This window comes from Acipenser ruthenus, chromosome 5, assembly GCF_902713425.1.
Source record: "Acipenser ruthenus chromosome 5, fAciRut3.2 maternal haplotype, whole genome shotgun sequence".
Lineage (NCBI taxonomy): Eukaryota > Metazoa > Chordata > Actinopteri > Acipenseriformes > Acipenseridae > Acipenser > Acipenser ruthenus.
The window spans coordinates 42,321,735-42,345,150 of NC_081193.1; the positions used below are offsets into that span (position 1 = coordinate 42,321,735).

The 23,416-nt window shown below is 35.3% G+C and overlaps 1 protein-coding gene and 1 pseudogene across 2 annotated transcripts; one reads left to right on the forward strand and one right to left on the reverse strand.

Moving 5' to 3' along the window:
- Positions 1-307: 307 nt before the first annotated feature.
- On the reverse strand, positions 308-18,692 carry LOC117402386 (tetratricopeptide repeat protein 13-like). Of its 2 annotated transcripts, none has more exons than XM_059024248.1 (23): positions 18,489-18,692; positions 16,462-16,556; positions 15,088-15,163; positions 14,490-14,560; positions 13,951-14,016; positions 13,628-13,720; positions 13,286-13,402; positions 12,615-12,725; positions 11,613-11,695; positions 11,215-11,356; positions 10,519-10,693; positions 10,246-10,402; positions 9,690-9,820; positions 9,251-9,383; positions 8,787-8,879; positions 8,459-8,542; positions 8,085-8,169; positions 7,357-7,463; positions 6,691-6,826; positions 3,446-3,525; positions 3,123-3,201; positions 1,805-1,884; positions 308-1,387 (listed from the first exon to the last, which is right to left on the reverse strand). In XM_059024248.1, the coding sequence occupies exons 1-23, from the start codon at positions 18,655-18,657 to the stop codon at positions 1,273-1,275; spliced, it is 2,478 nt and encodes an 825-aa protein (XP_058880231.1). In that variant the 5' UTR covers positions 18,658-18,692; the 3' UTR covers positions 308-1,272. The 2 variants fall into 2 exon arrangements, with proteins under 2 accessions (XP_058880231.1, XP_033859358.2); XM_034003467.3 differs by having other exon boundaries at positions 7,357-7,466.
- A 78-nt stretch (positions 18,693-18,770) lies between these two features.
- On the forward strand, positions 18,771-21,922 carry LOC117403162 (protein ARV1-like; annotated as a pseudogene).
- The last annotated feature ends 1,494 nt before the right edge of the window (positions 21,923-23,416 follow it).

Below are 23,416 nucleotides of genomic sequence, written 5' to 3' on the forward strand. Positions count from 1 at the left end.
TTCATAAAGCCGACAGCTATTGGCTGATCTCGACATACAATTATACAAATGTGCCAATTAAAGACAGTCTATAATTGGCACACTTTCGACAATGGAGACTTTCATTTGACAAGTGTTTTTTCGAGCGCCATTATCATAACATCTATATGTTCCCTCATATTCTTGGACTAGTGTAGTTGGTTGGGCATTTAGCAACATTACTCTAAAATGTTGGTAGTATTTCAAACCCTAACCGGACTTCCAACTTCTTTTGATTTTCACTTTGTAATGGGTTAATTATTTCCCATAACAAAAAGGACAGTACAAATAAATTGTCAAACATTTTATTAACCAGAGATGAACCGATTCTCTTGAAACAATTTTCTCCACAAAGATAAGGTCCTGGGCCAGTGACAAACTGTTATTTTCCCCAACTACATTAACCTGTACAGAAAATAATTCTCTGTAAAATGTGGTGAACTCACATAGTGCAAATTCTCTGCCAAACAGCAACGATACTGATTTGAATAATAAAATGTAAATGATAAAAAAAATGCACAAGTACTACTTGAGATAACTGATGTTATCACTTTTTTTTGTTTCTTTTATCCCCCACAAACATTAGCATTATGAAGAAATAGCTGCACATTGTGTTGTCCTGTTCACAGTTAAATATAGTTGCTATCCCTGAACATGTCTGATGTTAGTGGCATATTTCCTAATTCAAAACATACAAAATAAAGCTACAGTGTTTGAAAAGTGCAATTTCGGGAATTATTGTACTGAAGGGCACTCCTTACCATTTCTTGTTCTTATCCATTTAAATGACCACATATCTTTCAGTCAATGTTGCAAAATAATTAAGGGAAACTCCAACATGGCAAAGACTCTTGAATGTACCAACTAGAATTGTAGTATTCCATTTTTTTTTTTTATCAAAAAATATCAAAAAGTAGCAAAGGACATTAATTTAATTTACACCCATGGCTAAAATATCTTTAGATGCACTTGCTGCTCAGAATATATGGAAGCCCCTATGTGGCACTGAACCTGAAAATAAGGTATCGTTCAGTAATTGACTACCCAGAACCTGGATGTATGTGTGGAACCATTAAAGTGAAGGAATGGGTGACTTTACCTTCTTAAAATGTATACTTATGATACGTTGGATTGCAAGTGGTTTTCCTTTTACCTGTTACTGAGCCTAACATTTCCCATGAGGTGGGACCTCCGTGGATTCCGAGAAGACAGTGCATGTAAAGCGCTGGTCCTTCACTACTGCGTTATCTACTGTTAGGATTTTTTTGGGCACTGAGAAGTGGAGTCTGTGTTCAGAACCTCGATCATTGTTCTTGTTGTTGGAAACGTTTCTGCTACAGATGGAAGACTTTTGTACCAGTCTGGAAGGCTTTAAAAACAAACAAAAAAAAAGAATAATAACCTTTTAAGTTTGAGACAGTTTTGGTTAGCAGATGGCACACTTTCCTCTGAGATTTACAGATAATAATATGCACATACTTCATAAAGTGATAAACAGCAGTACTTTGCTCCAGGTATAATGGTTTTAGTTCCCAGAGTAAATGTGGGTACAGGTTCTTTTATATATATATATATAAAAAAAAAAAAAAGTACAGATAATACAAATGTATGTCTGTACGTAGGCCTTTGTGTGCAAGATTTAAAGTATTTTTGTAACATACATCCCACAAAATAGACCGCTGTGACCTACATCCACAGTACGTACTTGTAAGAATGCATGTGTGACATATGTACGTTTGTAAAGGCAGACAGATAATAAACCTAACTATAACAGTAAGAGAATTACCTTTTCAGATCCATCCAGCTTTTTGAAATTTTGCCAAAGGCCTCAGGGCTAGATGTTGTCATGGCTTCAAAATCAACCAGCTGAAAACAAAATGTAAGCATTTTTTTTTAAAACACACATGTTCTATGCTAATGCAATTCAAACCAAAGAAATATGCCAATTCTATTAGATATTCTATGTTTTGGTTGCCTGTGCCTCTACAACAATCAAACTTTTGAACTCATGATTGTCATCCAAACCCTCTATTAATTAATTAATTAATTTATTTTTTAAATGGCCCATCAACCGCACTTTAACCCTTTCAGGACCAAGCATTTTTCAGTGGGATGCTCCCCCAAGACCAGGCGCTTTTTGGTTGTAGTTGACTCTCTTCCTACAAAAATTCGCCAAAAATTATTTTTTTTAGTAGATTCTTACAAATGGTGTCCTTTTTTTCAGAACACTCTAGGGAACATTATAAAGTACTTCAGAAACCATACAAACGTTTTGATTTTTTTTTCAACACAATATTTATTTATTTATTTATTTATTTATTTATTTATTTAAAGTTAAGTAATTTTTATTATGTATTCTGCTTAGAGATACATGTATAAAAATGTGTTATTCTATGATCTGAGGGACCTTACAATACTTCCTGAAAGTTTTGTTGGCAAATTACAAGACATTGTTTCAACTGAGTGATTGCAATGACATAATACACGTTTATTCTCAGGGTCTTTAGAAACAATAATGGATACTACTCTCGATTTATTTTCTCAAAATAAATATTTATAAATAAAATAATAGTAACTCATTTCATTATTATCAGTAAAAAGGAAAAAAAAAAAACGTACCTGATACATTTAGTTCATGAAATAGTTTATGCTTATATCCACTCGTTTCTTGATATTTATAAATGTTGTAAAAACATATATATTAAAACACATGAGACATAATAAATGTTCTAATATAATTATAAGTCAAATACATCAGATTTACAGTGTTTCCCTTTTTTATTCGCTTTAAACAAGTTTCTGTGATGTTTTGTTTCTGCTTTTGTCTCTGCCTGGCTCCTGTAAACTGTCTCCGCCGTTTATACATGAAATGCCCCTCAGTGACGTCACATGAAAAAAAAAAATAATCTGGAAGTGAACGTCAGTCCCTCCCCTATCCATCGATGTGTGTTTCAAACCTGCACTGCAAAGTAAGGTGGCCCTGTAAGTCTAAAAAACTAAGCGCTTTTTTTTATTGTGTTTACACGATCACGGTCCTAGAAGCCCACTTCAGTATGATCGTGTTAACACGATCCCGGTCCTTAAAGGGTTAGACACTAGCTTACCTTTCCTTTGGGTATTCTTCCCATTACCTCCTTCCCACTAGCCATCAGTGCACCCATAACCACAGAATAAGCTACCACGCTGTCAACAGAAAACACAAAAGAAACAATCTGTTATTAAAGTAATTTCATCTAAAGCCCAAGATGCTGGTATTTTGTCAGTGGGCTACCCTCTTTGGTGCCACTGACTACTCTAACAGAAATACTTCCAGGTGGATCAACAGTAATGACAGCATCCTCGCACAGATCAAAGTTTTTCACAGAAGTTACATAATAGTGGCTCAATTTTTAATTGTGGTAATCAAAGGCTTGGAAATCTAACATACCTGGAACCTCTAGAGAGAGGCATTAAATTATAAAAGTAATAAACCAACGAAAGGATTAGATTGCATACAGCCTCTGCATCCTGTATGGGGAGGGAAAAAAAAAAAAACAGTGAGTGAGGTTAGGTTGAAAAAATGTTGCAGTGAACTAGTTAATTCTTATTGGACACCACCTGTAATAGAACTTCATTGAGGGAATCATAGAACACAGCAGTGTACCAACTATATTTCAATGTGTGTGTGTGTAAGGTTAAAACAGTGCACTAGTGAAATGTTACATTTTTACTGAACAACACTGGTAATGGACATCAGGTAAGAAAATAGCTGTGTACCGAACATTACGAGAGTAACTCAAAGTGTACAGTCTCTATACAGCAGAAAATTAAAGAGACACTTTATCTTAATATGGCAGCCATATTAGGTCAGGGGTCAGTCATGATGAGCAACACAGTTAGGTTCCCTCTCTATGAAGTCCCTACCTCAAATAGTTTCTGAGATATGAGCTAAATGGTCTATGTACATCAGCATGATTTCATAGAAAAGTGTATATCGGTTTAGAAATTGTTGGGGTCCAAGCCTTTTGTTCGGTATATCGCGGGGTTCCTTATAGCGAAAGGACAATCAAAATGAACGATAAACTGTTGGAGTAAATTAATGAGATGAGATTGTGAATAAAACTAGAATTACATGTGCCTGTTTATCTCATGTATGCAACACATAAAACGCAGTGGAAAAAGCAAAAATCCCGAATTGAAGCTAAACTTCATGAATCGTTTCAAAGTGCACCAAATCTTAATCCAACAAGCAAGAATCCCAAACTGCGCTTTTATTCCAAATTAACCCGACATGAAAAGTTCAGCAGATCCTCAAGTTTGTTGTTGTTGTTGTTGTTTTTTCTTTATCGATGTTGCTTTGACGCATGGTTGCTGAACAAGCTTGTGCTTTCTGAAGACCTATATTTACAACAGAGATATGCCTTTTTTCAAACGATCAATATAGTTTCCAGCTTTGCTGCAACATAAAATGATTTTCATTTCTGTATAGTTACACAGCGCACACTTTTTATTAAGACAAAAGAGTTGACTTAACTGCTGAGGTGGCATCCCATGCGTACAGACCGCGATGTTGACAGTGTGTGTTTATGTTATATATATATTTTTTTTTTATTTGGGATCCAGGGTCCAGGGGCCAGGTTCGTTATAATGAAGGGCGTTATAGCGAGGGTGTACTGTATATATTAGTGCTGGGACGACCACAGGATTTTCATGTTCATAATTTAAATATGTGTTTGTTTTCAAAAAGCAGTAAAAGCCATTATATTGCTCAGACGTGCTTGCCTTTCTGTCCCATGAGATTCTGACTCTCTCTAAAAGCGCTTTTTTGAGGCAGATGGCTTATCCATTGCTGTCGAAAACTTTTAAATAGAGGCTCAAGAGCTGCTGTGTTGATCCTGTTTTTTTTTTTTTTAATCTCACATATCAGCCATTTTTTAAACTATGGCGCAATTTCTGGTGAGGTGGTAAATAAGTGCAAGGTATTTTTGTCACTTCTAGCGAATACAAGCATCTGATTTTTGTATCCGAATACATGTCAAAAAATATTTGTTTGAATATTCAGATATTTGTCCCAGCACTAACAAATATAAGGTCGGCACGGATAGAAAATCCAGAACTGGGTACCTGTCATGAAAAATACCCAGATCTTTATGTTTTAAGTGCATGATACATATTTAAATACTATATAGTACACATACATTTAGTCTCTTCAGATCTGTAGACTTGTTCTTTTTTCAGTACTGGAAACACATAACTATTATTATTATTATTATTATTATTATTATTATTATTATTATTATTATTATTATTAATAATAATAATAATAATAATAATAATAATAATAATAATAATAATAATAATACTCTCCAATTAAATACAGTTATTAATGTTAAATGTGCTTCATGCTGCGGGATTCTTTGCAACATACTAGCCATATTCCGTTGTTATTGTTTTTGTTGTTAACAGATATTCAGTTTTAAAACTAATTCAGTAGTACAGCACTGCTATTACGTTACAGACTGTCGCAACAGCTACCATAAATTGAGCCAGCTGGGTTTTGACAGCAGTCGCAAAAGAGGTGCATCTGTTAGGTTGTAACAATAAAGTGCCGTTCCTGACCACTAAATTCTGTCTTGTGAATACAGAACAAAGGTGTCCAAGCAAAGCATTAGGTGGAATTTCTTTACCAAGCAGGAGAAAACGGAATTTGCAAACTCTGCCAAGGAAATATTTCATTCAAAGGAGGAAGCACACTTACTTAGTGTGCTCCACATTATTGTACTTTTATTTTATTTATTTGCTTATTTATTTTTAAATAAACTGCTACTTATTTGATCTTTTGGTAAGAAACTACATCTGCGCAGTAACTGCAGATAAAGCATTCTGTATTGGAAGCCACACGGTTATTATTAATGGGTCACAGAGTTGTCACTGACATAGACCAACAGGATGTTGTTATGTTGTTTTCTTTCCAATTTAGGGTTAGGGTCAGGAAGAATAGTCGCCACAGTTAATATTATTGAGGTGTACTTGCCACTCGCTGTGTGTTATTGTTTTGTGTAAAACATTGATGTCCTGTCAGTTAAGAAAAGGCTTAATGCAAAAGCTTGTTTTAACGTTGTCTACATTACGCCGGCCGGAGACCCGTTCTTACATTTTCTTCAAATTCTCAAATTATTAAATCGAAAATGGGTAGTAAAAAGAGACCCGGGTAGCGTTGGGTACCTGTGCCAACCTGATTATATATATATATATATATATATCACACGCAGTCAACCCTCTTTATACCGCCTGGTAAGGGCCATGGGCAAAAGCGGGCAATAAGCAAGGGTAGCGTTATAGTTATATTTATTTCACAAAGTTAAATGTAGGGTCTGCTCGCCATTTTGTACTTAATGTTTTGCTTTGGGACCAGGAGTGTTGATGAGATTGGTATGAACGTTCCGTTAACAACAAATTAGGAAAGCGAGCCAAAGGTTAACTGCATAATGTTGTTGTTTTAATTGACGAGGATTATTTCGCTGTTCGCTACAATGAAAAAAACTACAATGCTTATATTTACGTTTGTTTGGCTTGGGAAGTTGGCAGGTGGCAGACAGCGGGGTGGCGTTATAACAGGTACAAACAGCATTGTTTTTAATTTTAAGGATCCTTGGAAGAAGACAAAGAAAATATAAAAAAATAAACATTTACCCCAAGCTCAGTAGACAGCATTAGTGCCTTTCCTTTTGTAGTCAGATCCTTGTACAGAGATTCAATCTCCAATTGATACTGCTGTGTCCTTTCTTCTGTTGTCTGCGTTTCCACAGAAAACAACATGCTTCCAACTCTGTTTAAAAAGAACAAAACAAAATAGGAACTGTGGTCTGTCTTTCGATTTAAAATAAAATTGCACTTGATGGATTTTTATTTGTGACCATAGCAGACAGGACAGTAGTAAAGCAGAAACAGCATCTGCACATTCACTTATACAGAGGCTGCATGTGTGCAGGCATAGTCCAGCAGGGCACCCCTTCCCTAGCTTTTATAGAACCAGGAATAACAAGGTAATGTCGAAGAACAATTTGGAAACAAAAACTACACTTGTCAATTTTTGGATTTCTTTCTGTCAGTTTACTTCACAGTACTTTATGTGAAGAAGCATACTTCACAAGCCTTTTTTTCTAAATAGAAAGGGATAATGACAAGCTTGGTTACTTGTCAATATTAATATTATTTGGTATGTTTTTAAAAATAGACCTGTTTTACATCTGGTAACGGGACATTATTATAAACACAAACTAGCAAAATGCTGAACACCTTTCAGATACATTATATATACAGTATGGACTGAAAACTATTCATAGTAACTGAATTTACCTGTCTCCTGTAATAGTTATTGTAGATCCATCATATTCCTTTCCTGGCTCGTTTAAACTGGGTACCTTTGTGTTCACTGTAAACCCGTCTCTGGTTTTGCTGTTAAACTGCTTTATATACAAAATAGGGAAAAATATGATTTATATTTAAAATAGAGAACAATAAACTGTAGAACTACAATGCAATACTTTACAGATTTCGAATTGCATACATTACTGTTTATTTGTTCAGATGACAGGTTGGCGCATGTGTTTGCCAGAGTATGTTCAACATGTTAAAATCAATGTGCAACTACTAAAACCCTTGCTTTCTATTAGTTTATGTTAATGATCATTTGTCTCACTCTTGTGCATTATTGGATGTTATGGATCATTGTGCTTAGCCATGACTAAGGCTGTATTTTTTTCACGATTATCCCGGATTACACAATTTCTGTGAAATGTTCTCAATGCCATGTAATATGTAGTTCCCTGTGAAAACCCCCAGCAAACTTACACACTACCTGTCACATTTAGGAACCTGGCAGCTGGTTTAGTTTGTTTCCGGTAAATGATTGAAATTGCACAGAGCTGCATGATTTCTTTAAAATATCTTCAATGAAAAAGACACCAGCTGCATCAAAGATCGGAAATATTTCTGCTAAAGATCACTCTGTCCAGTGAAAGAAAGGGACATTTGAAGGCCCAGACCATGACCAATTGCTTTCATTAATGTATTAACTAATTTACCTTCATTATGGGAAGAAGGTCTTCAACTTTATTAACATCCTCCAAGGCCTGTCTTACTTCTAAAAGTCCTCTTGGGTTATAGGCTCTGCAAGAATGAAAGGATGTGTCAGGAACATTAACAGGAAGACAAATTCAGAATAGCTGTAAGGAAACTCAGGCTTATGTCCCCCCCCCCCCACCCCCACCCACCCTTAATATCCACCCATAGTATTTTTTAGAGCAATTAATTTATATTATATTGCAAACTCCAGACTGGCTCTAGTGTCAAGTCTTAATATTTAGACAATATGTCCTAACTAAAGAAAGAACCAAGAGCCTCAAGATGAATTCAAGACTCAACTACTTTTACATTTTAGTGGGAAATGGCCACTTACCCATGATAAACAAGGATCCTGTCTTTGATGAAGCTAAGGATTTTATCAAAATATGCCAAATAACGTATATTGATTATTTGTCCCCTGTGAACAAAGGGAACAAATGTCATTTATTTTCAGTAATATTCATGAATAACAATTAAAAACACAGCTTTAGCTTTCCTCGTCATCTTACTCAAATGAGATTGCAGGATAACCAGTTAATTAGCAGCAAATGTCACTTTTCAGTAAAATTAACAAGGAAAATGTCATGATGAACTCATACCATACATGTAGCTGTCTATTTCTCTATTTAGTTTCATTTTCCCACCAAAAGGCCTTTTTATACCTGATTAGATTGATATGATTGTTGAAGCCTCGACTCAGGCTTCTAGCTTGCATCTGGTCTAGCCATAGCACTGGCTGGTCTGGGTCTGCAAGCCTACAACAAGAGACAACACAATTACTGCCACAAAACGGTTACTGTTGATTGTAAACTTCCAATAACATGACCTAGAGAATCACAGAATTGCGTACTGACTGTGAATCCAATATCTCAAAGCTTTTAGTCTTTGTCATCCGGAAATCAAAAAGTCAAAAGAGAAAAAAAATGGCAACCACTGAAAATGTGAAAGTTGGCATCTCGAATGGTTTATGAGATAAGAGCTGTTGAGAAAGTGTTGGCCCATGGGGCAGCGATAGATTGTTTTGAAAATTCACATTTTAGAATTGTTTAGTATTGACTTTGGTAGTTTAAAGGAAAACAAAAGTTCACCATGTGCAGTATAAAGGAAAGTTGGCGTACAAACGTACCTTCTCCATTTAACTGCAATGTCAAACATATCTCTCCACTGCATTTGTCTCGTTTTGCCATTGACACGCACTTTGGAATTACTCCATGTTCGCTGAATGGCCTGCATCACTTCTAATGTTGCTAGTCCCATGGCTACAGATCAATAATTTACAGACAAGTTACACTTGTGGTTTAACAGACTTCCATTAAAAAAAATATCTTTCTTATTAAATTCATAATGACAGCACACACAACCAGAGCTGTGTGATGTTAACGGTTTACAAAATAAACCCATTGAAATTAAGCAAAAAAACAAACCATGAAGTCATATTTTCCTGGCATCATGGTTGTAGGGTTGTCACCTGGTCAAATATAATCAAATATAACTTTTTTTTTTTTTTTTTTTTTTACTGACATTGTTTTATTAACAGTTCCCCACATTTCTGAGTTTCCACCTACCTCTGTGTATTCGGTGATTGGGAAGGAATCCTGGTGTATCATATTGCATAAGGGCACCTAGGTAATCTGCAGTGCAAATCAGTTTCTGAATTTCTGGGTTATAGCTTTTGAAATTCTGAGGTAGAACATCCCTTAAACAACAAGAAGTAAACTGTTATCAGCGGGGTGCTTCCTATACAGATAGCACCCAAATTCACTATATATGTTTTCAGTATTTAAATGTTTGTACCCAGTACCCTTTTCATTTGGACCACTTTATGCAGTTTAATTCTTCATTTAAAACCCCACTTAGCACACGCTGTGCCATTTTACTGAAACTAGGGAGGTCAATGACAAATATACATATTTCCTCTCAAAGAGACGTTCCTTTTAGCACAGATGGCACATATGGCTGAAAACATATTATCACCATGATGACACATTAATCCTAGGCGATATTCTTCCACTTAAGTACAACTGATGTTTAGCTAAAAAGCAGCTTGTCTTTGAGTATGTCAAGTAAGGCACTCCTGAGTGAGGACTGAACACTACGCTCCCAATCCCTAAAGACACTCACTTAATATGTGGCTGCAATCCGGGCTGCTCCTCATACTCTTCAATTAGAAAAGGAAGGTTTTTAGCCCAGTGGTTCTTGAAGTTTCCAGGAAGCTCCCGATCTACACTGTATTCTGTGACTGGGGTGTCAAGATGTGCATGCAAATAGCGAGAGTATTCTACAAAAAAAAAAAAAAAAAAAAAGTATATTAGCAAATTCAAAATTAGAGCTATATAATTTTTTTTTTTTTTTTTAGATTTAGTAATAAACATTCAAAATGAAACAGTAACTTACCTCTGAGGTATTTTACTTTGAGATATTCAGGGCTTGCCTTCTGGCCTGGCAAAGGGTCATTTAACATTACTTTTGTCTGAGCTTTAATACCTTCATAAAACTGACCCACAGCAACATGGCTTAGGCCTTTCATGTACTGGCAAACCTCATTGTAAGGTTCAAGCTGGAGACACCTCTATGCAACAAAAGAAGACATAATTTAATACACAGTGTTTCATTGGCTGTTAGGATTTCAGATGCTGGCTTATTATGTAGGTAAAATAGAGGTTTACAGACTAGAGTTAAAGTACAGTGCTAAAGTAGAACATAAAAAATGTTTAAGTTAGCTACAGTAAGGTCTCAGCAGTAACAGTGATCTGATAACAAAAAAACAAGACATTCTCAAGTGTGTTTTGAACTCATGAAGACCAGAATATAAGCATATCAAATGCACAAGCATTGCTATTCAGCACATCTACTGTTTGGAAACTAACCATTTACAAATACTAATGGGATATAAACATGTAGACTGTCACTTCCAAATCTGTTCAAAGTGTTCATTTGTGAATTATATAGTAAAGCGCCAGCCCTACCTGACAAGATTGTTTTGATGGCGTTTTTAAAATGTGATCAAGATGTAACTAGGAAATTGTTTCTATTCTTTTAACAGGAATAAAAGTTAAGCCCTGACTCAGTTCTGTGTCTGTCACCAATTACCTTAAAATTTCTTAAAGCTTCCTGCAGACTGCCATGATGGTAAAGCATCATTCCTCGGAGCTGAAGAGACTGAATGTGATTCTGATTTAACATCAAAGCCTTCTGGAAGCTTTCCATGGCAGCTTCAAAATCACCAAGCTCCCTGTTCACAATAGAAAGAACACCCATTATCAACAAATCATCACAGAACAGTAACCCTTACACATAACAGCTTTGATAATATTTTGTAAAGTTATGAATATTCATGTGTGTGTGTGAATCTTGAACCAACATGAAAATTCAATGTTTATCCCAGCACTTTTTTTTTGTTTGTTTTTACACCAACTTTCACAGTCCTTGTTGCTCAGCACAGAGACAGCATTTTCTCTTTCTTGAACACACTACATTTTCACTCTTACCTGTAGGCCTGGCCGAGACTTTTGTATGCATCTATGAAATCTGTTTTAAGCTTGAGGGCTTCTTTGAATGTTTCAATAGCTTCCTGTGACAGATAACAAAGCCAAGACAATAATAACTACCTTTACAGGTACAATATCAAATTTCACCACAACCTACTGTAACTTCTCATGGCTAAAGTAAGCAACTCCATTAATAACATCTGCTCTTTAAAGCAGAAGTTAAGCAAATGTGTATACCTTTTAGTACTTCACACATCATAGACATGGTCATATTATTAATGAATATACTGTACCAATCAATCCATCAATCCATCTAAAAACAAAGCACTTAGTAGCATGCAGAGAAAATCAGCACCTCAAACATGCAAATGTACTATAGCAGGGATAAGGCACTGGAAGGTTTGTGGACATAAAACAAAGCATACCCGTGGTACAGTCTATGGGAAATGGCAGCTCTGATGGAATACTTTGTAATATGTGGGAAACAAGTAGTAGTTGTAAACTGAAATAAGTATATATGACAGATGCATCTTTACTAGTTTGAGACACTGTGGGAGGTTAAAACAAAAGTGGCCACAAAAATGTTCATTTGTATTGGATGATACCTACCCATAGCCAAGGTGACTGAAGGAATCATACAGTAGAACTTATCTTTGTATCAAATGTGACAGCAATTGGTGCTTTTTTGAGCTAAGTGAAAAGGCACATTTTCCGGAGTGAATAAAACAATAATAACGGCATAAAACTAGCAAGCAGCAACTAAGATGCAGAAAGGAACTAAAATGATTGTATTCCCCTCTGAAAATTTGCCTTAAGAAAATATTTCTTTCATTGATATGACCACAGACAAAAACAACTGTCTTCACAAAACAGTAATACTTAATGGATAATACCCACAATTAAAGTTGACAAAGGTTCCTAAAATTCTGATGTGAACTGAATTTCAAACATAGTTCAAAAAGTGTGCAGTGTTTGTTATTGGGGTTTAATGAACAGATTTACCTTCAGCATTCCCCTGTGGAAGAAAGTATAGCCCTTATACAGCATTGTGATTGGCTGATTCTTCTTTAACTCCAGAGACTGCTGGAAGTCCTCCAGGGCCTGTTCATATTCCTAGAACAGGTTAGACAGAACACAGATGGATTGAAGAGCAGATCGAAACATTTAGCAAGATCTGTTAGTATGCAAGTATTTTTGTCTGCTGTAATTCAGGTAATAGAGGGACTAGCTCATAATATTCATCGGAAGTGCTGGCATTGTGCATTGCAAATGATACCGTTATTTGATTGCTACAGCATTTTTGGTTATAAATATGCAAATACACACTAAAATATAGTAAAATATTTATTTTCCAAAGATTACAAAAACACTAGAATTATTTATCACAATTGCTGTAGATTTATACTGCATGTTGATAACACTTCAAGACTATGTAATAGTAATATAGAATATTTAAGTTACTATTTTATATGACTTTGTATTAAGTATGTTTTTGGGTGCAGCGTTCACTTTTCTTGCATTACTCATAAAAGCAAACCAGAAAATCAAACTGCACCACAACACTGCAGTGGTTTGCAAAGTAGTTGTTAAGATATTTTAACATACAGTACTAGAGAATGAGTATAGACTCTCTCAGAGATCATCGATAACACTACTATGCAGAAACTACACACCTCAGATATAAATTTAAGAGTACCCCTGTGTCTGTAAAGTCGTGCAGACGGATGGAGCTGGATGGCTTTGGTGAGATCATTTAATGCTTCGCTGGTTCGCCCCAGCGGAGACAGAATCTGCAAAACCCCATCAAGCCGCAGGAAAAAACAATTATTTATACACAGCAAACAGTAAAAAGCAAAGCAAAAACAGCAATGAAAGTCACATTGGTACAATGTCTTTAAAGTTAGTTATTGCAGTGACTAAATATTGTGTCCAAAGGCTTAAAGAAAAAAAAAAAAACTTATAACCTACAGTATTCTATATTAAAACTTCAATTGCTGATCCTGATGAAAACTCACCTCTGCTCGCTGCTCATACACCTCTGGTCGATTTGGTGCAAGAGTAATAACTCGACTCAGCTCAAACAGAGCCAGGTCAGCATTTTTAATATCCTGTGGGTGCAGGAAGTGCAGTGTACAGTAATTCAAGGAGATACACAGCAGAACAAACCAAAAGCTGTAGACTTTATTATTCGACTTGGTCTTGATTGAAAACTGTACATCCAGTATAACACTGTGAGCTCAAGCAGGAATTCAAGGCTAAAAATATTCAAATCTGTGATCTTATTTTTACATTTTCATTTTGCAGACTGCAAACTGCAATGCTGCTTGGAAATAGTTACCTGCAGACCTTTCTTTCCATATGCAACCCCTCTTCCATAAATAGCACTAACCAACTCTGGATCCCCCTACACCAAAAAAAACAAAAAAATAAGAGAATTAATAATCTGTTATAAAATCCACCCTATTCTACATACCTGTACATTATGTGTAAATATAATTAGTTTCACATGCACATAAATCTATACCAATATATATATATATATATATATATATATATATATATATATATATATATATATATATATATGGGAGACCTACCATAAGTGGGTTTTTTTTTATTTAAAACGTGTTTAGGCCAACCCACTGGAATGGGTTCAGATTTGTCCTGGGGAACACTATGAAACTTTAAGCCTATACTGTTTTCCATTGAGCGTGACATTTCATTGTAGATTAAGTTTTTGTTTTTTTATTTTAATTTTAATGTTTCATATTGACATCCAATGACATAACAAAGACATCTAGCATTAGTTAAAATATCACTGTGAAATGCTTGCTGACCAACACTATTGTAAAAGACATATTCAGCTCTTAAACATACCTGTAAGAGTGATGAAAAATGTTTTATTGCTTCATCATACAAACCACTTCCAATCAGCACATAACCAATTGCTAATAAAGTTAAAAAAAGAAAGAAATTGTCATTTGGTATTGGTTGAAAAGAAAAGTGAGTGCAATTTGTGATTACAATATGCAGGTCATTCATTTACCTGGAGATTCTATAATTAAGTGGTTTTCATGGTCTTTTCAACTCAATATACTGTATTAAATGATGGATGGGTTGCAATCCAAGTAGTTGTACTACATAATAAAGATTACATTATTCTGCCAAATACCCTTTGGAAAAGATTTAAATAATGTTTCATTCATGAATTCAAAGTCCCCTTGCAATACCTAACTGTATTCAACATTTTGATCAAATAATATTGAAGCTGATACTTTGGACTTTGAACCACTAATTTACTGGCTGCACAAAGCTGGGTCATTTCAAACCAGGTTTCTTTATAAATGTTCAGTGAACACAAAAACATATTTTAAATAATTTACAGTTACCGTAACACCAGCAAACAATTAGCAATAACCATAAAAAGGTTTTTGAACACTGAGCAAACAATGCCATCACTGTATAAAATACATACCCAACTCTTCATTTGTATTCTGGTTGTCAACTGCAAAAGGTAATCTCCTGTGTTCTGCTAGTAGCTTTGCTTGGCTCTGCAAGCAAAAATACAAAACACTGTAGTCATATATTTCAGACTTTTGAAACAGACTTCATTAAGTAATCTAACATTGCAGCAAATAAGAATGCTAGGTACAGTATGTGACCACTCTGGAAGCCATATCTTCCAATCTAATAATGCTTATTCCTGCCATTATCAAACATCAAAAGCGGCCTTCAAAAACCAGCAAAAGTGTAAATTAACAGAGGTCAATGACCAATTTCTGGCAATAATTTGACAAACTGGTCTCTAATCTCTGGTAATTCCTGGAGGCCATTATTGTAAAAATGTCATTGAACGTATGGAATGTACAATTTATCTTTGCATTACTTTTAACTTTTTAAGATGGAACTTCCCTTCAATTTGACAGAACTCTTGACGCAGAGCAGAAGCAGCCCATTACATAACTTTTTCTAATTAAAAATCCATCACCTTTAAAAAAGTAAAGACCAAAACACTTGTCATATACAGCGACAGATGTAACTACAGGGTGCATCCTCGACTCTAGTACTATTTTTCATTATTTTTCCCACTGATAACATTGATACTGTTATACAACTATTGTACAATTCAGTGTATTAATGAGCATACTACCTCTCTAAAATAAACAGACACAATGGACAAATTGCATACTAAAGAAAAGATAATAGGGCAATTCTTGTTAAATCTGGAATAATAAATGAAACTGTGGCTGTCTAGGAGATTTGAATTTAAATTATTTGGTAGCGGTAACAATGAAAAGTAAGAGATAATAACATCACATTTTGTAGCAGGCTTAAAAAGCCAACTTTACTAGTGATGGGAGCTCACTGCAGGATTTTTCCAGTTTGTGGTCACTGAGAATATACAAATCTGATTGCACTGGCTTGTGAAATGCTCATACAAATTTACAAAAAAAAGTAATTCCTACAGGTTTGACAACAGGTAAGAATGTATTAACCTACCTAAATGAAAAGCTAATTTCACTGCTAAATGTTACATTTGCTGTTCTATGCAATATAACACTGATAGTGTTAATCTTTCATTGTTTAATTTAAAGCATTTTAAAGTAGAGATATGTGGAATTTCTGTAAAAAAAATAAAATTATATATATTTTTAAAATTAAACACCGAAATGGCATAAGTTTACGCACTACAGTTACAGTATAATTTTTGGCAAGTCTGGGTTGTTGTGCTTCAAAAACTGGTGGGTTGACATTTTAGATGAATGCTATCAAAAGTAAGTCAGGAAATTGCAACTTTTTGCAGAGCGAAACCATAATTTTGTACCGTTTTGTTTAAAGAAATGCATACCAGAATCTTCTCTGTATCCAGGGAAAAAACCGATGCACAGGGTTGATTTCCTCCATTTTCACAGTCTGAGTCATCAAATTGCAAAATGGAAGACTCTGGGGAAAGAAAAAAATAATTCACCTGTGGCCAAATTTTGTTTATTAGAATGTGATCTTTTGGTCCAGTAAAAAGGTTACATTAGTTGTCTGTCTAGAACCAACATTAAGCAATCACTGTAGCTAAAGATTTAAAGGCTGTCTGTCAGTACTGTCTGGCAATGTGCAGTATAAAACACATATTTAAGCTGGTTACCTGGTCAAATATTTAACATTTTTATCCTGAAATTTCTCCAAAATTGTTGGAATTTTTTTTTTTAGAACTGCTAAACCGCTTTTATTTAAGGCTCACTTAGAAACATGGAATGGTACAAACTCTTGCATTCAATAATAGCACTGTGTATTGCAATGCCTAAATCAACCCCTCAACAAACCCCTCTCCAAAATATGTTCTTCTCCGCAACAGACAGGACAGAACATGACGACATCATTGATTTCTTTCTGTATAAGTTTACAATATCGAGAAAGAACGATGTTAAGTAACCAGACTGACTGAAAACCAAAAATGACTATTGAGAAAATGTGTAGTTCTGGTACTCCCCACTTTCTCCAATCTAGCCTAAGTGTGACTCTGGAAACGAAACCCACAAACTGATAGACACAAGTGCAAAATGTGTATACTCGTCATTGGCTGCTTAGTTCTGAAAACAAAAACAGGAAATGAAAATACTGCGTACGAAATAAAATAAATACATAGCATATACTGTATAATAACAGTATACAAACATGTGACAGTAAAAACACAAAAGAAAATTACTGTGAATGCCAGAAGCAGAACCTAATTGTTTCCCCATCAGTTTTTTTTTTAATTAATTAATTAATTAATTAATTAATTAATTATGCAGGTACGTAAGAAGTAACCCACGACAGGAAGTGCAGTAAGAATTGTCTTACCGCACACCCTGATATTTCACCAGGTAACCTTCCGCCGAGGAATAGCCCCAAACATAATAGAATACAAAAACAACACACGTAGAGAAAAAGGTATTATTAAAATGATTATTATTTGGCTCACATATTTATGTTTTAATGTTATCAGATTAGTTGTAGATTAGAATGTTAAGGGAAAAAGCCGGTACTTATGCGTGCATTGATTTAAAATTTAATTCACAGTTAAGCACTTCAGCATTCAAGCGGGCATCTATGCAAAATAGAAGCCTGCTAGATCTGGAAGCTGATTGGCTGTTCGCACTCAATCGTCATCTATTTCTTAAATATATTACATACAAGTGAGACTTGCGTGGCGATTTCTCAGATGTCTTTCGAATAGTGATACTGCAACTGCTTGTCTCTGAGTTTTCTTTGTTCTCTGACTAAACGAATACCACAGTATATTTGCCAATTTTTCTGTAATTCTTAGTGAGATGAAAAAAAAACCTGACTGTTGAGTGACTTAAATGCTGTTTCAGTTGTATGTTGACATTTTTACCAACAAAAACACTGTTTTGATAATTGTTACTATTAAGGCGTAGTAGTATTAATAGATCAGGTAAGTAAGTTGGTCTATGATGTCATAGCCGTGCGGTAAGACAATGATTACCGCGCGGTCATGTGATCTTGTTCAGCCAATCACAGCACTTAATTTATCCAAGCCATTTTATAAATCAGTAACCGTCTCTTTTTTTCATATTTTGACAACTTTTTATTCATTGACTGATACACGCGTTTTCAACAAACCTTGATATGTTTTGTACACGTTATGGCTGTTTGCCTCTGACAATAAACATCGTCACTTGAAATATAAACACAGACACTTCAATACACAAATTAAATATGTGTGACCCTGTCCCAAATACTCATCCCCATTCTGGCCTATCGAACTCTGCACAGCCACATCCCACACCTACCGCTGCTGTCATCGGGTGCGGAAACACAGGCTCTTCCAGCGAGTTAGAGTCGAACGTGGCACAAACTCATATAAACAACTCTCACCACATTCTGCTGTGTAGTCTTCCCAGTCGGAGTAGGAGCTACATCCATGTTTCTGCAGATCACTGTTGAAGAAAGTGAGAGTAGAGAAAAATTCTGTTGAAAAAGCCGGTCGACATACATAAAGCAATGACAGTGCAAGCACAACAACACCCCGACCAGCAGGTGCCATGTTGTGTTTGTGCAGGTGAGAGGTGGTGCAAATATGGTAATGTAGTTTTCTGTGTATGAAATACATTGAGAAAGCCAAGAGAAACACAAACCAGTAAAACTACAACGCCCAACATGCACATCGGAAGGACCCAAAATCCAGGAAGCTGGGCGAGAAGCCGGCAGTTTGGAAACGGGTTGTGATGGCAGCAGTGACGTTTAAGTGTATTGAATGCAACCAAGAGGCAAATGAACTAGGTTACAGCAAGACGGTGTTAAAAGTTACCATAACTCTGTGTTATTTTATTCAAGACAGATACAATATGTTTAGCTCCCGTGCTACTGTTTATTATCTTGATTGTGGGCACTGTACGGTAGCCTACACAGACATTATTATTTACATAGATGCTCGTACCTTATGGCAGGCAATGCTTTCTAATAAGTAACAAAACTTACGATACTTATGTTTGCATTTTTTTGCACATGATCGACGTGTTACGAAGAAAGACTGCATATTATACTATTATCAATAATGCGTGTAGTATTGATATATTTTTGGCTTGTAATGTATATTTTGTCATATTTAGAATGATGTTGAGTTTCTAGTACATGAGGCCTTTGCTATGCAGATTCGACTTTATGCATAATCGGGTTATGTGTATATTTATAAACCCACTTTTTATGTGTCATACAGGTCTAGACACATGCAAAACCCGTACAGAATATGCTACGCTTTTTGATAATATGATATGTAAAACATTACCACAGGTTGAAAGACACAAGCATGTTTATACTGCTGGAAAATATAGTTCTATAATTTAAATGTGTGAACTCATTCTTGCAAGATGGGACATTGTAATATAAAGCAGCTTCCAAACTGTTAAAGACAAAACTGAAGATGGCAAATACAGTACAAAGTAACATGGGAGACCACCAACAGAAGTGAACGTGACAAAAGGCATCACGTGATAACTATCTGAGTTCAAATTGACACTTTGTCACAGCTATAGTTTTAGAGTTGAAGTCCATATATTTGCCTGTCATCCTTAAATTACTTTTGTATACCTTTCTTTTTGAAACAGCCGCTTCAAATCATACAGCTTTTCACAGTAAAGCATCAAAAAGCACTAGGTGACTACACACTGCTTTTTAGAAGTCACCAGTTGTCCCTGTTATAATTTTGATTGATGCCGTTTTATGCAAAACACAAGGTTACAGGCATATTGTTTTTAATACAAAGTTAAATGTAAGTATTGCTTATTGTATTTAGTCTTTACTTTTGTGCTTGTATTTATTGTTTTTTTTTATATTCAATTGTACAGTTAGCCTGTTAGCGTTAAAACACTAATTAGCACCACATCATTAGCTGAACATAAGAAATGGTGGGAACATCAACATGCTAGACTACTATGCAAATGCCCAGACTGACCTGAGTCATATTCAAATACAGTGATGAAAAGCATCAGTCTAGAATTTTGCTCACTGTCCCATCTACAGTACTCCTTGCTCTATACTTTCCTTGCAGTGATTGGAACATGACATTTTCTTTTCTAGATACATGGGAAGCTGTTTGTATTCTGCTTGCTATGTGAGGCATACCTCAGGTGGTCACAACTGCAGGGCTCCAAGCAAAACAGTGACCAAGCAGACATGATCTGATACACCAAATAATGGGATTTCTACAGTGTTTGGACACTTGCACATTCTCTCACATTAATGTTTAATTTATGAGTAGTATGTGACAATTGCTGTTTAAGACTGCACTAATTACTTGATCAGTAAAGTTTGCTAATTATAGCTATTTAGTCAGGATGTTGAAAATAGAACTTCTGTACAATTTTCAGGACATTTGTGGCTGACCATACTGTATATCTCAGGAAACAAATCTTTATCCAGGGTTTCTTATGTCCATCTCCTTGGTACCATTTGACATAGAATGAGGCAGTCATTTGATCTCATTGAAGTTAGATTCATGTATGGTACGTGAGTATAAAATCAACACAATAAAGACATTCCAAAGTATAAAAAAATAAATACCATATTTGAGATGTTTAATAAGTACAGTGTCTGTTGGTTAAAATGCAAACATATATAAGTAACAACAACTTTAAAATCTATGTTCCTGCCAAATTATTTGACAAAGTTTCAGCTCAAAGTCTTTCTCAATGTCTTTCAAATGTTAGAATACTTGTAACTTGTAACCCACTCTTAAACAGTTTAAAACAGGTTTCATGATCTGCAAAGTCGATCAAAGTTATCAGAACGGTGCCAAAACATTCCTTAAAACCGTCTTGAAGTGTTATGAATAGGGCCTAGTATCCCCTTATTGTTGTGCTGATGATCATTTTATTTTTGCTTTTTTTTTCATTAGTGCTGAATTTTGCAGGCTTGTTTTGTTGGCTTTTTTTTTTTTACTCCAGAGCTAATAATGTTTTTAGTAGGGGTGTTTACTTTCCTGCGATTCATAAAAGGCTATGTGAAAAACAATTCTTGAAGCAGCCATGATGCTGAAGGCACTACTGCTGTCCAACAATGGCAAACTGTTAGTCATGCCAGCTGTGATCTGGGAACATGACTACTCCCCACTGTGCCTCCACCTGATAAAAGTGTTTGTGCTCACTTCAAACTCACAAGCAGGTAGAGGTAATTTTGACCCTTTTCTCTTTCATATATTTTATCTCTTCATTAATATACTACCTACTATTTTTGACTTTTCACTGAGAATCTAAGTTAGACTTCCTCCTTGGTATTACCTTCTATACTTCCAACCAGTCTCTCCTATATGTGGACAGCACTATGACAGTAATAATTTCGAAACCAGACCAACGCCTACTTTATCAACACTACTTGTCCCACTGAATATCTTATGGCTGTCTGCACAGTACATCCAGGTCTTGGTTTGTTGGCATTAAAGCCAGATAAGCAACATAGTCCTTGTTTTTTCTTGTTTTCACAGTGTCTATTTAGAGTCCAATTAATATGACTTCAGGCTTATCAGCATAAACAAATATAATTGGAAGATTTATTATCTATAAATATTGTAGTCCAGCATTTCTCTTCTGCATTGAATACAGTCACTGTCATAGATAGAAAAACAGAGATTTAGAATGTAAAGAATAATACTTCAGTCAATCCAGCCTTATTCACATCGGGACTTTTACAAATTCTTCTTTGCTTTTTGTGTTTCAGTTATTCTCAGCTGTAGCAGAAGACTTTCACTCCTGGTTATCTTCATTGGTTTGTTTATGGAAACATCTACAGCTTACATCTTCCAGAAAATTGACTGAAATGTATCCACTCATTAACATATCAATTTTTAAGCCATTCTGAAATGGTTAAAATAATTTAAAAATATATATCAATACATGTATCAATACATCCCATTAACCAAAAAAAACTGCTGTGTGTGAGATCTCAGGAAGCACAGAATCAACTCTCACTGGGTAGGGGTGACATTATTCATTGTGTTACATAACGTATTGTATTGATAGAGTGAAACATGACCAACCAATTGGTGGAAGTCGATCGCGCTATTGGCAATGGCACTACATATCTACTTAGTCTACCAAATGGTTATTGAATGATGATTAAATGCAGTTTACAGTCGTAAATGCTCCCCATATTGCATTTAAAGACAAACTTCCTTATAAATAACTGTAAATCCCCTTTTATATGCCATTCACCCTTTTATTTAAATGACATTATGTTACTGGATTTTGTAATGTATATTTTGACACTAAAACAAATGGTTTCAAACTGGTCAGCATATGATATTATTCTATATAATCCATCAATGTACTGTTTGTCCTCCTTTAAAATGTATGTCGTTTAATCAAGTTTATGGGGGAAAAAAACAAAACTGAAAGAAATCCACACAAGATGGAATGTCTTCATGTCGTGACAAGCTTCAGTATGCAGACAAACGGCACAGATGATTTTTGAAGATTACGTAGCTTTGGGCAGCTGTCCAAAGAAACCATTGCTTTTACTTTGCAAACTGCAATAGAGTTCTTACATGTATATGACATAGCATTCCAGTTTAAAGTGTGGAATACATTATATCGGACCAAAACATTTAATATGTACAAAAAACAGCTAGAAAAAAATGATTGCATGTTCAAACATGGGACTTTTACAAAAAGGGGCCAAGCTGCATTTTCAATTTCATAGAAGAAATGCTCCCAACAAGTTTGCAAGATCAGCCAAGTTTGGGGTTAATCATAGAACACATACCAATATGCAAAGATAACATTCTGGTATTGCCATTTGCAAGTTTGTTTGTTTCAATTTAAATACGTCCTTCCTCATTGCAAAAACAGACCTTGTAATCTTAGTCAGTTTGCTTGCTTATGTTGGTGTCAAACAGCTACACATATTCACTACTGTGTACTATTTATGTACTATTCCAGGGCCAGAAAATACATACCATGGCTTTGTTCTAAATGCAGGATTAAGTTGATTTGTGTTGTGAACCAGCCAAATCTACTTAACAGGTGTCTTGAAAACCAAAGGAATGCAACATACACCCAGCAAAACATTTGTTTTCAGTACAGGGATCCAGTACAACGTCCCTAAAGCTGCAGTGTCTCTCAATCATTTTTATAGTAAAACAAGATTACAGCTACATTCTACCACTATTTACAGTTGTTCAATTGGACCTTGTTGGCTTTCCAGTTTGTTTCTATTCCATTAATGCAGTCACAATTGCACACACACAAGCTGTCTCTCCTTAAATCCGTCCTGCACACTTCACAATTGTTCAAAGAAGCGAAACAAAAGAT